Source organism: Poecilia mexicana, unplaced genomic scaffold, assembly GCF_051168715.1.
Source record: "Poecilia mexicana isolate PSO_F unplaced genomic scaffold, ASM5116871v1 scaffold_15, whole genome shotgun sequence".
NCBI lineage: Eukaryota > Metazoa > Chordata > Actinopteri > Cyprinodontiformes > Poeciliidae > Poecilia > Poecilia mexicana.
The window spans coordinates 5,777,985-5,795,465 of NW_028263384.1; the positions used below are offsets into that span (position 1 = coordinate 5,777,985).

The 17,481-nt window shown below is 36.6% G+C and overlaps 1 protein-coding gene across 2 annotated transcripts; it reads left to right on the forward strand.

Annotated features, from left to right (window-relative positions):
• The first annotated feature begins 331 nt into the window (after positions 1-331).
• LOC106909547 (EP-cadherin-like) lies at positions 332-17,377 on the forward strand. Of its 2 annotated transcripts, none has more exons than XM_088012812.1 (17): positions 332-1,538; positions 2,752-2,860; positions 3,433-3,521; positions 4,015-4,224; positions 4,421-4,543; positions 4,883-5,038; positions 5,374-5,521; positions 9,242-9,414; positions 11,632-11,760; positions 11,999-12,184; positions 12,775-13,025; positions 13,312-13,454; positions 14,386-14,477; positions 14,624-14,756; positions 15,071-15,292; positions 15,693-15,823; positions 16,273-17,377. In XM_088012812.1, exons 1-17 carry the CDS (start codon positions 1,491-1,493, stop codon positions 16,345-16,347), a joined length of 2,418 nt encoding a protein of 805 aa, XP_087868938.1. In that variant the 5' UTR covers positions 332-1,490; the 3' UTR covers positions 16,348-17,377. The 2 variants fall into 2 exon arrangements, with proteins under 2 accessions (XP_087868938.1, XP_087868937.1); XM_088012811.1 differs by having other exon boundaries at positions 333-1,538; positions 15,068-15,292.
• Positions 17,378-17,481: the final 104 nt, after the last annotated feature.

Consider the following 17,481-nt stretch of genomic DNA (forward strand, 5'->3'; position numbering starts at 1 on the left):
AATATGGAATAATTTTTATACAGAAATATCAGCAACTGTTATCCAAATCACTGTTACATTTTCTCTTAAATGTATTTTATATAGAAAAAAACAAACATAGTGGTTATGTTACAAACTTTTAGAAAGTTATAAAAAAATGTTTTAAACATTGCAGTTTGGTCACGTTTTGCTATTTAACTTTTCTGTGTTTCTTATATTAATTTTGCATTGCCTTGGAATGCGGAAACGTTGGTGTGGCTATTATCAGTTAGGTTTATGCCTAGAAAGCTCTCTGCATCTTTGAGGAAAGGTGTGGTGATCTATCAGTGAGTCAAAGGCAGCAGAGAGCAATGCAAGAGTTGTGCAAGACAACAGTGACACAGAGTTAGGAGGACAGATGAGTTTAAGAGAAAAGTGGAATTGCATAAATCCAAACTGGATGAGTCCAAAACTCCAACAATTAGACTATCGTGAGACAGTTAAATATTTTTTATCTTCATTATCTTAGCCCATAGTAAATATAATATTATGATAGTGATATTTAACAGCATCAAATGTAACATCCAGCCCTGAACAGAACGTGACATTTATTCCCATCTGTGAATATTCTGCTTACAGTTAAGTTAAGTTATAGACCAGATGATGTAGCTTAGCAAAAAAAAAGAAAAAAAAGAGATGATATAGTTTTCCCTGTGCAACTTTTAAATGATAATACATTTTTATTAAATACTCAAATAGAAACCTTATTAGTGGGAATTCATAAAACAGAAAAATTACATTTTGGAGTCAAAACCACAAAACTCTGCAATGTCGAGTGTCAAACTTGACATTGCAGTGTTTAGTTAATTAACATCTGGTCAATTTCTAATCTCTACGGAAATTTCACCACCAACATGTTTTAACAGAGCCGTCTGTGGGGGTGGGATCAGCAAATGTTTTCCTCTGATAAGAACTTCATAGATCTTGGCTTTGAAATGTTCAGACTATCTCTTCACATTTTATATCACATCATCTTAAAGTGAAAATGTTTCCACAGCTCCACATGTGAGGATTTTTAACTCGTTCAGTCAGTTGTGGTTTTGAAAGAGGATGTGAAAAAAGGAAGGTCTGAAGCTCTGTCCGATTCTGTGTTTAAGCATTCTGATTTTGCATCTTTACATTTTAAATGATACACATACTTCAGTTTTACTCGGCCTCTCACATGAAGTTTACCAGAACTCACTTGCTGCAGATGGGAAAGTTTGAAAATGGACACAAAAGAAAGCAAATGAAACCTACTTAAAGTGATGAATCTGACAAAAGAAAAAAAAGGAACTTTTGATTCTTCTTGCTTCTACTTCTCATTTGTTTTTTGTGGGTTTTTGTGTCTGCTCATCTGGTGGTTTGTGCACAGACTGCAGACATGCAAGTAATCTTCAGGGAAATTGTTCATCTGAACAGATTCAGACGCTGGCTTTTTAGTTTTTCCAAAAGATTTTGGTCATAAAGGTAAATCAGCAGAACATCCACAAATGGGGACCACTTGGTTTGTAGTTTGGTGTGTTTGGATCTTGTGTCAGGTAAGAAATCTTCCCCTCTTTACGTTCTTAACAAACTCATTAAATTTAAATAATTCTCAATTTCTAATATTTAAGCTTTTTGCTTGTTTATGTATGTGTTGTAAAAGTGGCTGATAAAAAATTGTAAATATTAGGTTTAAAGGTTTAAGGACAAAACGATACATGGTTCTAACATTTAGCTTAGACAGTATATGGTCTGTTTTACTTACTACACAAACAGTTTTATTTTATTGTTTGGGGTTAACCTCATCAAGTTTCCATTAATGCTAATGAGGGAAGGTTGTTTTCATTTTCTTGTTCAGTAGTCCTGTAATCAATTAAAAATGTGATGAAATATAAGGTTTCCCCCAGAAAACTTGCTAAGCCCGGTGGTTGGGCACTAGGCAGTCATTTGTCCTGCGGCCCGTTGGGCTTTTGAGTTAAAAAATGTTTAAAGTTGACAGGAAATTTGAAAATAATAATAATAATTATGTATTATTGAAAGACGGGAACACCAACTATAAAATCTTAAAAATGCAAACATTTTAAAAAGACAAATAAATAAGCTATATTTAGCCTGGTGGGGGCACAAGTAAAGCCTGGTGGCCCGTGAGGCTTAGAATACACTGAGATATCTATCCATTCATTTCCTGTACACCCTTGTCCCTTAGTGGGGTCGGGAGGGTTGCTAGTGCTAGTCCAGCTAACTTTCCGGGCGAGAGGCGGGGTACACCCTAGACAGGTCGCCAGTCTGTCGCAGGGCAACACAGAGACAGACAGGACACACAACCATGCACACACACACTCACCTAAAGAGTACTTTGAGAGGCCGATTAACCTGACAGTCATGTTTTTGGATTGTGGGAGGAAGCCAGAGTACCAGAGAGAACCCACACATGCACAGGGAGAACACACAAACTCCATGGAGAAAGACCCTGGGCCAGGAATCAAACCCAGAACCTTCTTGCTGCAAGGCAACAGCTCTACCAACTGTGCCACTGTGCAGCCCACCCTGAAATATTTGACATCTAACTTGATCATTGTACTAATATTCTGCCGTCACCAATTAAGATTTTTACAGATGAGTACATTTACGAAACTTCAATCCATTCCCCATGAAAAGGAAAATGAAATGTTTCCAACAATGTATGAAACCAAACTGTTGAGACCAACATTATGACGCCACAGATTAGAATTAATCTAATAAATAAATTCATTGTGTCTCTTCTACTAGACCTCAACTGCTGCAGATGGGTCATCATGTGAACCTGGATTTGAGTCAGAGCTGTTTATATTGAAAGTGAGCAGAAAGAACCTGAAGCCAGGCACAAGACTGGGCAAAGGTATCAGTATTCCCTCCATTGGTGGATCTCTAAAAACCAGGGTGCCTACTAGGGTCGGCGGGGGAGCTTACTGCCTGGGAGAGAGTTTAACCCAGAGATGGTTAGTCTTTCCCTGCATCTGCTCCATCACTCCACCACTCATGTCTCTGCTTCAGCACGCCTGGCTCCATTATTAGCTCGTTAACAGAGCTCTGCAGAGCTTGACTGCATGCTAGTGAGGCAGTTTCACTATTTAATTCTAGCATGTGGGACAAGGGACACATGTAAAAGTTGCAGGACTCTGGCCCTTTAGGGCCACTGGATTAGATTAAATGCTTAGAAACGCTCTGCCTGAAAATCTGAGGTATGAAGAAAATTTACCTTCCAATGTATGTTTTAAAATGTCTTGATTCTTAAATCTCCATGGTGCTTACATTTTCACAATTCTTTTGTAGTTTATGTTTTCTAATGTCTTATTTCTATTACTTCTATTACCTTACTTTGCGTTTGTGGGCAAAACTGAGAGTTCTTTGTTTTTACTGTATCCACTGTATTTTAAATATATTAATTTATTTAAATGTATTTATTTCCAGTGGGCTTCACTGACTGCACGACCCGCACACGATTTCTTTTCAGCACTGATGACAGCCGTTTAGCTGTAGAGACTGAAGGAATATTAACTGTGAGTAACAGACTGACTGGAAACCCATATTGTTATTGGACGACATGTCACATGACTCTCACATGTGTGACATGTGACTCTCACATAATGCTGTAAAGTGACCTTGGGTTTTTTGAAAGGCGCTGCCAAATGAAATGCATTATTATTATTATTATTATTATTATTATTATTATTATTATTATTATTATTATTATTATTATTATTATTATTATTATTTATTTTATTTTATTTATTTTTTTTCATAAAAGAAAGTAAAATATGAATTTTAATCAAAATATCAATAATATATGATCAACATTATTACAATTTAAAATAACAACTGACAGGTGGTTAAGTTTGGCATTTTTGGAACGCTCGTCATTGTTCCTGAAAAGAAGGTTTATAAATGCAGGCTGGCTGAAACATTTTTCTTTAAACAGAATCACATGATCTCATCATTTCTGAGAGTTAAAGAGACACCAGGCTCATGACCGTTGCTCTTGTCTCCGTCCAGGTAAAGAGACAGGTTGTCCTTCATGAGGGGAACCAGAACTTCTTGGTCCATGCCTGGGATTCACAAGGTCAGAAAATGACTCTTCCTGTCAGGCTGCTGTATCAAGATCATCACTATATGAACAACCGTCTGGATGCTGAATTTCATCATGAGGCTCACAAACTCAGCAACCAGCTTCATGATCACCTGGATTCTGATAATAATCAGCAGGTAAGTTCAGAGCAACTGTAAAGTGGACCAGAAAGGAAAGTTGTTCTTCTAGAAAGAAGTTTTAAAAAATGCATCTTACCTGTCATAAACTCATCTAATCTCCTCTTAACAGCTTTTCTTTTTTAAAAAGGTTTGATATGTAGAGATGTTGAGATGCTGATCCTCCCTGGATGTATTTAATATTTCCTGTTCTCAGATCCCCATCCTGGATTTCCCCAAATCTAATCCAGGGCTGAAGAGGAGAAAGAGAGACTGGATTATCCCTCCTATTAATATTCCTGAAAATAGCAGAGGACCTTTTCCCCGGTTTGTTGCTGAGGTAGGAGGAACTAAAATGTCCTACAATTTGTTTTTGTTTTCAAGAATTAGGGAAAATGTAACCCAATTTGTTTTATATTATATTTTATATGATAATTTAAATTGGCCTCAAACTTTCTATATTTCATGTTGTGTTTAATTCCTGCTCCAACCCTGACTTGAAGAAAAAAGATACATGTTTTCTGACCTATTGTTTGTGGGGGGTTTTAAGCCAGAACTAGAATATAATCAATGCTTTAACTAAACCATCTCTCTCAGGCTTAAATTAATAAAGAATCAGACATTTGCAACCAATAACTGTGAAAGTTGTGTAAACTGAACCTTGGTCTGTGTTGTCCAGATTCGCTCTAATAAAGATAAAGTGAAGAAGATCCATTACAGCATCACTGGTCCTGGAGCTGATCAGCCTCCTGTTAATCTTTTCACCATGAACAGAGTCACTGGTCATCTGCATGTCACACAGGAACTAGACAGAGAGAAAGTGGACAAGTACATGGTCAGTGTTTTCTCTGTTAGTTTAAACTTGATGCTGTTCTGTGTAATTTAATCTGTTAGAACATTTCAACATGTTTTTATGGTAGCATGATTCTTGCCAACAGGTGAATCTTTCTACAGTATTTCAAACATCTGAAATCAAAGATTTAATAAATAAAATTGCAATGTTTTCATTTGACTGAAGAGAGAATTTATCTGTTTTAGAGTTCTGGATTATAGTCATTCAAAGATATTGAATATAAATAAAAACACACGATCAAAAATAAATATGAACTGAAAGCAGCAGCACGTAATACAAAAATGTCTTGGTGATGGAAAACTGTACCATATCTATAGCTTCAAGTCCATTCTGTGGCAGAGGGAGGCGACGGAAAAGCAGAGGAGCCGATGGATGTTATAATCAATATAATTGACCAGAATGACAACAAACCTGTTTTCAGTCTGCCTGCCTATAATGGAGAAGTTCCAGAGGTCTCACAAAAAGGTAAAGTCCCTGGCTTCAGCTCTTGAATACACGTAAATAATATCTTACAAATAAAATTGTTTTTAACACATAAAATATATTTTATAAGTTTGGTGAAATGTAATTTCTTATCACAAACATTTAGTCCAAGGATGATTTGTGAGAATTAATGGTTAAATCTTTGGCCCAACATCATTGTTATCCGTGGAGCTGAAGGGTTTAGCACCAGATTATTGAACTGCTTGGAAACAAAACTTTCAGATAAACTCAGTACTTAAACAAAACTAGAACATTGATGAGTATTCCATCAAAGTTCTAATGGGCACTGTAAAGAAAATGGCATTACTAACCCCTTCAAAGGGCATTAATACCCTTGAAATTGTATTTAAGTTTAATTAAGAAACTTAAATATGGTATTACATTGGTATTATATTTATTGACATATAGAACACGTGTAAATCAGAAATCCATAAAACTGTTTATGTCCTCTCAGACAATAAAGACTAAGAGTAATAAGGCTAAGACCAAAGAATAAGAACAAAATGCTTAATCCAACATTCAACAGATCTACCTCAGACCATCAAGACACATTTACCGATATAGATCCACACATTGCCTGAAAAGCTCAGTGAGAAAACATATTTCTGTGGTGAAAAGATCACATTTTATTTATTTATTTATTTTTTTTTAGAACTTACACTTTTATTATTTTTACAGAGCAATTATACAGCCATACATCAGTAGTACATAATACAAGTGTTGACAATATGAAGTTTTCAAAAAAAAAAAAAAAATAATAATAATAATAATAAAACATCTTGCATGACATCTTACAACCTCACCATCACATCTGTAGACTCATCACCATACAACCCTAAAATAAAGATACACTTTGGGCGGGACAGCTAAACACCATATGCCAAAAGACAAACTTGCTGGACTTATTTACATCAACAGAGCTTCTGCTGGCCCCCAGCGCAGGATAAAAGTAGTTTTATGAAGTCTTAATGAGTAGATCATTTTTTCCATTTGATATAATTCCCTTACTTTTTGAACCAATAAGTCATAGGAAGGTGGTTCCAATTGCATCCACCTGATTGTAATGCATTTCAGGGCTCCTGTAAAAAGGACATTTAACAGATGTACTTTAGCTCATCATTGCAAACCATCTAGTATTATACCAAGTAACGCAACTGATTACAGTTGCGTTACTTGGTATAATACTAGATCCATTGGTATAACTTCCGGAAAGATATGGTTTATAGCCCTGTACACCTCATCCCAAAAGTTTTGAAGTTTGGGGCATGACCAAAAAATGTGTGTAGGATTGGGGACTGCTGGGCCACAGTTTCTCCAACACAAGCTTGGTATTTTAGGATCCATCTTAGCAACTACATCTGGGGTCCTGAAATATCTGCTAATAATTTTCCATTTATTTTCCCGTCACGTATTTGAGTTTGTAACTCGATGTGCCTCAGTCCAGACTCCCTCCCATGTTTCGTCAGAAATTATTTTGGCCGTCTTTGCCTCCCATCTTTGTTTTGTCCAAGTGAGTTTGTTAAGGTTCATTGACAGAAACACCCTATATAACTTTGCTATCAATTTTTTACCCCCTCTCCCTTTCTGAAAATGGATTAGGAGGTTTTCTATTGGTGTGGGATTTAGTACTCTTTCCCAGTCCCTGTGTGATGACAAAAAAGAGCCCAACTGTAAATATCTAAAGAAATCACTTTTCTGGAGATGAAAATTCCTACATAACTCTTCAAACGACATAAGGTTGTTCCTGTTGATCAATTGATGAAGAAATGTAAGCCCCTGTTCAGCCCATTTAGAAAAAATTTTGTCTAAGAAATTGGGTGTGAAGGATTTAATATGTCCAATGCTTGTTAATGTTGATAAACTTCTTGGTATCTTTAATGGTACTGAGCACTTCGCTTGCTCAATGCTCAGCCATCTTGATTGAGAATCCTGTTGGATCCATGAAATTAAAGGCTTTAACTGAGCTGCACAAAAATAGTATTTTAAAACAGGAAGATTGAGAGGATTGAGACCCTCTTCTTTGTAGTGTTTTATATTTTATGTGAGGGTGCTTGCTTTGCCATATGAATTTTGATATCATTTTATCCAATTCAACTCACGTGGACTTTGGTATGCCAACAGGTAACATCTGGAACAAATACAATAATCTGGGTAACAGATTCATACGAATGGTTTCAATGCGACCGAAGAGGGACAAAGGCAATGCTGACCACCGCTCTAGGTCCTTCTTAATTATATCCAGTGTTTTGCTGTAATTGACATGATATAAATCATTTAATGAGAGAGGAATATTGACGCCTAGGTATTTGATGCCCTCCCTAGGCCACCTGATGCCACTTTGTTGTTTAATCCCCAGTGGAATATTGTTATTGACATCCATTGCCTCTGTCTTGTCAACATTTATTTTATAGCCAGAAAAATGACCATAAACAGGGATCATTTCCCTCAGACGTGGTATTGATAATGTAGGGTCAGACAGACACAGCAGTACATCATCTGCATAAATAGATATTTTATGTTCCTCTGTACCAATCAAAATCCCTTTAATTTCATCCTTGTCCCTAATAAGCTGGGCCAATGGCTCAATGCTAATTGCAAACAGAAGGAGTGACAAAGGACACCCTTGCCTGCATCTGCGCTCCAGCTTGAAACTTGCCAAACTGAAACCATTAACTCTTACAGCCACTTGTGGGGATGAATATAATGTATGTATCCATATGACCTTGGGCCCAAATTTTAACCTCTTTAACGTTTCAATAAGGTATTTCCATGACACGCGATCAAAAGCTTTTTGGGCGTCAGATATTACAGCCGTCATAGCTTTATTTTCTTTTTGGTGAGACATAATATTTAATAACCGACAGATTATTTCCATAATGCCTCCTGACAATAAATCTGGTTTGATCTGGATGTATGAATTGGTTTATTATGACATTTAGTCATCTCGCCAGAATACCAGTTAGAATGCGTACGTCCCCATTAAGCATCCATATTGGTCTATATGACCCACAGTCAGTGGGGTTCTTACTTTCTTTATGTAACACAGATATTATAGCATCAGACCAGGATGGCGCCACTGTTTTAGTTGCGTAACGACATGTCACATAACATGGTGACATGTGGGGTGGAGTAACGATGTCTATGAAACATTTATAGAATTCATTTATGAAACCATTGGGGCCAGGACACATATTATTTTTAAGGGATAAAACAACGTTTTTAATTTCTTCTTCTTGAATGGGCTTATCTAATTGTTTAGCTACAGTATCGGATAATTCAGAAATATTTATATTTTGTAAATAGTCTGCTATTTCACATTTTTTTTAAGTCCAATTCTGCCTCAACAATGTAATCTTGTTAATTTTGTATCTCTATTATTTGCCCTAAATGGGATAAACATAAATACATTTTATTCTGGGGGCAAATAATTATCTGCATTTAACAATACCCAGTAACCCCACTGAAATGATTTATGTTCGCAGGTTACCAGTTTTGAACCAAATTTGAACTAAGTTCACAGATCCAAAGCGAACTAGTTCTCAGTCATACATGCCCAGAACCAGAGTCAAACATGGAGAAGCAGCATTCAGTTTTTAGCTCCACTAATCTCCTGTCAGCTCAGCTCAGCCTCACTGTTAAATTTCTTTTGATAAACTGATTAATCTGCTCTCATTAATCTGCTTTGTGTTTCCTCTTGATTAGGTTTTCAAGTGATTCAGGTTGTGGCCACAGATGCTGATGAACCAAATACTGACAACTCTGCCATCCAGTACCGCATTGTCAGTCAGGAGCCAGAAGAGCCCGGTCCCTCCATGTTTACCATCAACCCAAATACTGGAGTCATCAGAGTCAAGGAAGTTGGACTGGACCGAGAGGTGAGAATTCTGACAATAGTTCTGTTTGATAGAAAACAGGAACAACCTAAATTTAACTTGCCTTTAATGTCACATTAAATCCTCATTGTCAGATTTCCTTTATTGGTGATATGTGGGTTTTGGTCACAATTCTACCTTCATACAGAGCCTGAGAATAACTTAAGATACGTTTGATCAAACTAAGATTCTATATTAAGTAGTTAAAAGCTCAGCTTAAAATGTCTTGTTAGGGATCCGAGCCTGTTGGATAACCAATGAAAGGCCAGCGGAGCAGGGAACCTTGTTGTTTTTGCTGTGTTTTTCCATGATGCTTAATATTATGTTTCTCAGCTGAAACTCATACTGCAGTCTACCCCCCCAAACTTACTACAACTTTTATTAAGTATTCGGCTTCAGGACCCACACCGCTACCGAGATGCACATATTCAGGCATGTGCACCTGTAGGTGGCGGTATGGCAGAAAACACGTGTTTATGCTTATAACTCGAAAACGGCGCGTCCCATTAACAACATTGATGTGGGCAAGGTTCCCTAGAAAACCTCCAACAGACGAGTCACTGTGCAAAAGTTTTTGGTCTGGATTATTTCTCATCATAGAGCCATGAACATTGCATTAGCCAAAACCAATCTTGCCCCCTAGGATCAACTCTGAGCCAAATCAAACCTAGTACAATATATGCTAAGGAAGAAAGAAAAAAGTTATCAAACTTTTGGGATTTTTTGCCCAATTATTACATTTATAACATTTATAACAAAACATAGCTACATACATAGTTGCAAATTTCAATTGCCCATAAAACCCTAAAACCCTAAAAAGTTTTACAATTTCTTTTGTACAACTAACTACAAACACAATATCGATCATGTCTAGCTAGTTTTTGTCAACGTTCACCACTAGGTGGCACTGCAAAATGGCGAAATTTGTTACTCAAAAACCACTGATCAGATTTTCGCCAAACTTTGCACCTACCTCCACGCCCTTAGCCTGAGCTGTATGCTGAATATGGTCATGGTTGCTCGAATTGTGGGGGAGTTATTAAAAAATAAAAAAACATGAAAAATTATTCATCTGACCTCCAAACTTTAATTTTTTTTCTTTAAATCACATGTTGACCCAAATGCTTTATCTGAATTGTTTTGAACATTTCATCCACTATGTGTATGGACCTATCTTAATATGCCTCACTCTGTTTTTTGAAAAGTTTGACTTCAGCACAAAAATCTGTATCTTCCACAATCCTTTGCCAATCCCAACTAAATACATCAGTTATAAGTCATTCTTCAGAGTTTGGTATGAATTAGAGCTTCTTTGTTTGAATAACAGCAAATCAAACTTTCACACATATTTTCACTCATAATGTTTAATGTTGTTTTTTTTTCCATTTATACTTCAACAGAACAGCATATGTCGCATGACTTTGTGTTTTTGTGTTTGTTGTGATGTAAAGCACTTTGAAATGCCTTGCTGCTGAAATGTGCTATGCAAATAGCACATTTTGTTATTTGATGTGATTTTCAGATTTTTAGCTCAAACTAGACATTTTAGGGTAATTTTCAATATTTCTATATGTGAAAACCAATCACAAGCAGTCCTATATAGGACTTCTGATCTGACCACATTGTGTAGTCAGTCATCCTATTTGACCACACGATGGTGCTAAACCAACCTTATCTGGGTCAACAACAGTGTAGAATCCCAGTCAGGGTGCCAGGTCCCAGTATTTATACCAACTTCTATCAACTTTAAATGGCTTAATCCACATCTACTTTATTCAGGCTGACCAGCACTCATTCACAGTGACTCATTTCATTTCATGTCCTTGTGAGATCAATAAAGTAATTTTGAATTTGGTTTCATTGACAACATGAATGAGTGAAATAGCTCACCGAGTAGACCAGTGGAATCAGAATCGGAAAGCTACAGGTTTGAATCTAGGTATGAATTCATATTAAATTCCATATCAAGTGATATCTACATGTGGGGGACCTGCTGGGTTGGGTAAGGAACCTATAATGACTGCTTGTAGTTCTAGTTATATTCTGGATTTTTCTCAGACTTCCTACATTTTAAACACCACAAAAAGTTCTGGAAAAACTTGTTGTGTTGTTCAAATTTTGCACTGAAGTTAACAATGTGAGCCATCTGTAGACAGGCTGAACCTGAGTGATGCTGAAGCTGTTGATTCATATGATTAAAGTTCATGTTTGTTAAAACAGAAAGTCCCTCAGTACACACTGGAAGTACAGGCAGCTGACATGAAGGGAGAAGGTTTGACTGGATTTACCAAAGTAATTATCAAAGTGACGGACCTCAACGATCACGCTCCAGTCTTCACAGGGCCCTTTGTAAGTATAACACGACTGTTTTTATTAATTTGTTGTTCATTTTGCCGCTTAGTAATTACTTTTAAATATTATATTCAAATCTGTTTATCACAGTTGATTTGTGCAGCAGATTATCAGTAAAGCAGTAAATCACTCTGAATTCTTTTAGTGAGTCATTAAAGTACAAAACATATGATATAAAATGATAGATGATCATAAAATGACCATGTATGTATCTCTTCCACATCTTCTGTCTCAGTATACGGCCACAGTTGAAGAGAATAAGGTAGATGCTCTAGTTGTTAAGATGGAGGTGACAGACGATGATGAGCCTCATACTGCTGCCTGGAATGCAAAATTCAAAATCATTGATGGAAATAAAGAAAATCTATTTAGCATGAAAACAGGAACAAACAAACAAGAAGGAATCATCACTACTGCTAAGGTAGGAGGACCAACAGAATCTTACTGCTAGAATATGTTTGTTTAACTTGTATCTAGGCCTGTCACAATATATAATAATCAGTTAATCACATTATAAATTAAAACGAGTTCAATAATTTTCATTTGCATAATTTATCGTTTTTCTCTTTCTACCAAAACCTGGATGATAAGAGTCTTCAATCTGGTGTTTTGGTCTTTACTGGCCCTTTTTTTTTGAAGGACAATTTTGTTTACACAGACTTCATAAGTCATTTTATTAGATTTTTTTTTCTGTTGTTTATTTTGGACATTAAAATGTCTTTCAGTTCCAGTGATCAATGTTCATTAACATTTAAAGTTTATTCATCTTTGAGAATGTGTTCTTGCATTATTATTATATTGCTTGAAAATTGTGTCAAAGCAACAATATTATCTTTTATTGCAATAACTTCTGGGACAATTTATCGTCCAGTAACATTTGTTATCGTGGCAGGCCTAACTGTATCATTTATTATATTTGTTGGTGGTTAAATGTAATTAAATTAATTCATCAGCCTGAGTTTTTAATGTCTGATCAGTTGATCTGTGATGATCTTTCTTCCACTAATCCAGGGTCTGGACTTTGAGAGAACCAGTAAGCACACTCTGGTGGTTTCAGTGGTGAATGAGGCTCCTTTTGCTCCTTCTGTCTCGTTGGTCACTTCCACTGCTACAGTGGTGGTGACTGTGGAGGATGTCAATGAACCTCTGATGTTTGATCCAAAAGAGAAGCATGTTTCCAAAAGTGAGGGTCTTGATCTGAACAGCACTGTGGTGTGGTACACAGCTTCTGATCCAGACACTGGATGCAAACAGAAAGTCATGTAAGCCACTTAAAGAAAAAGTCACTTAAAGAAAATGAAATTTCACATTTTTACACAGCTATTTTAATCAAATTATATTCCAGATCTGTCTGTTTAAAGAATACTCAGAAACTGGATGGGTCTTACTTCATGAAAGTTGTTTAATGCACAAATGCAACTGCAAATCAGAACTTTGTATATCTAAAATATGTGGATCTCTTGTCCCAACATGCATCTCACTGTCCCACATAATAAAGCTGGAACCGATGCTTGAACATGTTTTTATGGTTTGTCTTTATTGTTGCAGGTATAAAATACTCAATGACCCAGCTGGCTGGCTTGACATTGATAAGGACAGTGGTGTGATAACAGTGAGAAACCAAATGGACAGAGAATCTATCTTTGTCAAGGAGGATAAATACACAGCCCTGATTGGTGCATATGATGATGGTAGGTGTGAGAGTTAACAGTCTTGTTTTGCAGCTGTAGGAGAGAAACTTAAACATGAATGTGAAACGAAAATGTTGGTTGACCCAAGGGACAACTTGGAAAAACTGAAGTTCTCATTCTTTGTTCTGAAGAAACCTCCTCTATCCAGCTTTAGAAGAGCATTTAACTGGAATGCTAGCGATAGCATTTGAGGTTTTCTTAATCTGAAAGTAGTCTTTCATTAGTTTATTACCTCCTGTAAAGTATTATAATTGACTTTTTGTGTTAAAGGTATTTGAGGGGATACCATGCATATGATGACTTCCAGGCACATAGTGCCATTATATAACACATAACTATGATATGTACAGAGTTTTTATAACAGCTAAAGGTTACAAAGATAACTTGAAAGAAATTTGACTTTGCAATCTGTTTCTTTAAAAAGCTCCTGTTCTTTCCGACACTCTGCTTTCAGCACTTCATCACAACAATGCTACTCCATTATGCCATTTACAACTGTTCTTAGGAGCGTTGGTCTGATGAGCTCAGTGGACGTACAGCAGCACCAGGTGTTTGCTAATTGCTGCTGCTAGTCTGGGGGAGCGGAGTGGGAGAAGTAAAACGTCTGTGTTTTGCATGAACCAGTGTTTAGGCACCTATAAATGCCATGGGAGATTAAATGATTCCTCAAACATACATGAATATCAAAGCAACCCTACATGTATGTTTGGATGAGGGAATCGCATTATAACATTAGCTGAAGCTCAAAATTTATTTATTTTTTTTTACATTATACTTCCCTTTTAATTGTACTTTATAGAGCTCTTTAAACTTACTCTGACAACTTATGATTTCCTCAACTCTTGAAAAGTTTAGACGTTTTCCTCAGCAGATTGCTAAAGACATACCCAGAACGGCTCCTGCTACTGCTGTATGTCTATCATCTCACCAGATCAGATCCAGGCTACAGCAACTGGAACTCTGGTTATTCATCTTCAGGATGTCAACGACAACCCCCCTACTATTGAGGAACGCAAATTCACAGTATGTCGTCTTTTGTACAATTAAAATTGTTTTACATATAAACTTTAAAACAGAATTTCATATACTTGATACAAAATTGCTAACTTTTGAAATAAAAAATGATTCAGTATTAAAGTGGACGTTTCAAATTTAGTTTATTTCTACAGGTGTGCAGCAAGATGCCAGTTCCTCAGCTGCTGACTGTGACAGACAGAGATGGACCAGGCTTTACTTCTCCATACAATGTCAGCCTACTTGGCTCTGTGAAAGCTAACTGGACTGCTAGAATGATCAGCACCAGTATGTATACCAGCTATACCCAACTGATTATAATCTTGAGCTAGGGTTAGCTCATTCAAACACATTCTTTGATGTGCTTGAATGCAAAAAATGAATGTGTTCATTCTTTGAGCACATCAAGTTGCCAATGAATGAAACTGTTGCCAATGAGTCAAACACAGACAAAGCGAATCTAAGAGGAAGGAACTGGCAAATAGAAACTGACCACTAACATAATCTAAACTGCAAAAGATGATCTAAGCATTTTCCTGGTGTGAATAAATCCAAAAAATTTAAAACTGGTGGAATTCCTGATCATTCTTCTTATTTAGCAGGAACAGGAATTATCCTGACTTTAAACAGTGAGCTGGAGATTGGAGATTATACTGTGACCATGAGCATTGCAGACAACCAGGGTCTGTCTCAGGTCAGCACAGTCACAGCCAGAGTGTGTGACTGCACTGGAGAAGACGTGAGCTGTCGGGACAAAGATGTTGGTGGCTCCAACCCGCCAGTCATCCTGGGAATATTGAAGGCCATCGTGGTGCTGCTGATCAGTGAGTTTGAAATGTGATTGTGTTGCTATATGAATATAAAGCCTTCTTCAAATTAAAGACACAGCTTTTAATTTAAGAGACCAAGAATGAGTTTGAACTGTGAGAATCTGCAAACTTTGTTGTATTGCACTAATATAAACATACTGGACATTATAAATACTTAGATCGGAATGTAGATCAACCGGTAAATCAAGAGCTTGGCTTTTTGGCTCAGCTCTCTCTTCACCACGACGGACCGGTATTGCGCCCGCTTCACTGCAGACGCTGCGCCAATCCATCTGTTGACCTCCCGCTCTCTTCTTCCCTCATTCGTGAACAAGATCCCGAGATACTTCCAGCTTCATGGAATTTTGTTGGGCTTTAACAGTTTGGTGATTAAAGTCGTCTGCTCTTTATTTAGTGCTGGGGCTGCCATTGTTTCTCTTTGTGAGACGAAGGAGAGCAGAGGAGAAACCTGTTGAACTCAAAGATCTCAACATGGCAGACGACATGTTTGAGGAGGAGGAGAGGAATAACAGAGAGGACATTCAGGTGAACATATGATACAGATTGATTCTGCTCATACGGTCAGCAAAAACATCTTCTAGACAATATGAATCATAAACAAAGTGTCTTACTGAAGCTGAACTGTTAATGGGAAAAAGTTTATGTGCCCAGGAGACTCTTCTAAACGACATAAGACAATGGATGAAAAAAATATATATATAAATATTTTTTCTATCTTGTTTAGTTCTTCAGCTGATTTAGCTGTGATCATCCAGTGAGGTTATATTGTATGTGAAGTAAAAACACATCAATGCTATTGTTCTCCTTTCACAAACTTTTTAAAGACAATCAGCATTATTCTTTGTGAAAACTAAACAAAAAATAATGTCCATCAATTCTGTTATAGATAACCTGTTCCATGTTATGCTAACTTTTTCCTTCTTTTCTTCCTGACTGCTCCTGCCTGAAACATCCTGCTGGTGTTTGACTGTAAGGGAGGCGGTTCTGACCCACAAGACCCGGAATACGAATATCTGGCTGATGGGGTCCAACTTTCAGAAACTGCCTGATAATAATGGAGAACAGGATGAAAACGTATTGTACATGTTTGGTACATTTAAAGAAAATTGCTGCATGCGTTTTAAATGTGTGTGTAGTAACATGTTGAACATTTCGTGGTTATTTTGTAATGAACCGTTTTAGTTTAATTTCATTCATTGTAATGACATCTTGTTGAGAGATCAGGAAGATGTTTTCGATTGTTCACTATTTGGGCAGTTAGCTTTCTGCAAGCTTTTTAAAGGTGAAACTTTTAACTTTTGTTATATTTTTCCCCAATACATAGACTTTGTTTTCTACATTGCTGGTGCTACTAAGCAAACACTGAACAACAAAAATGTTGTGCAATCTTTGGTGTTTGGGAGTTTTAAAGTAATCTTCAAAATTCACCATCATGTTTCTACTGTCTGGACATAACATTTTTGGAGAGGCTTGTCTGTAAATATAAAAGGGAATCTCAGAGATTCTGTGGAGGGAGCAAAAGATTAGGGTGATGGTAAGGAGGCAATTCAGCATTGAAGACTTGGAGCTCATTATGATAAATCAGCAAAACATTCAAAAAAAGATGCTAAGCCTCTATAACAAAGGGTTTATTATTTTAATGCCAATTAAAACATTTCTGTTATATATTTAAAATTTCTTCTACAGCTCAGACTCCCTTCCTTTGACACTAAGATCAGCTGACCCAGTGGCTTCCTGTATAGACCAGATATTTTTTTAAATTTGTTTTCTGTTTAATTTTGCCTTGTTGATTTTTTTTCTTTGTTGAAACACTTTGTGTTAATGTTTCAAGGCACTATGTAAATAAAGTTTTAAGCAGGAACTTTAAACAGATATTAATTTTCATTAGACGTACATTTTTCCATTACTTTTTCATTGGTCTGATTCATTGGTCATATTTTAATCTAAAATGTCGACTCTGCATCAGTTGTAAGCAGAAAATCATTAACAAAATGCAGGTTTGAAAGTGTCTTTGGAATTAATCTGCAGAATGTGTTTTACTTATTTGTTACTAAAATAAATGGACTAACAAAAATATAACGTGTTGAACATGACTGCATGCATAACTAAGTATGTATTACATTTATTATAATCATTATGTAGGGGCTGCACAGTGGTGCAGTTGGTAGAGCCGTTGCCTTGCA

What these genes read in the sequence shown, in the direction of transcription:
- LOC106909547 (XM_088012811.1), top strand. Translation starts at nt 1,491, where the DNA reads ATGGGGACCACTTGGTTTGTAGTTTGGTGTGTTTGGATCTTGTGTCAG. An exon ending in AGAAAGTGGACAAGTACATG is followed by an intron (nt 5,039 to 5,373) that starts GTCAGTGTTTTC and finishes CCATATCTATAG; the next exon opens with CTTCAAGTCCATTCTGTGGC. An exon ending in TGCTAGAATGATCAGCACCA is followed by an intron (nt 14,757 to 15,067) that starts GTATGTATACCA and finishes CTTCTTATTTAG; the next exon opens with CAGGAACAGGAATTATCCTG.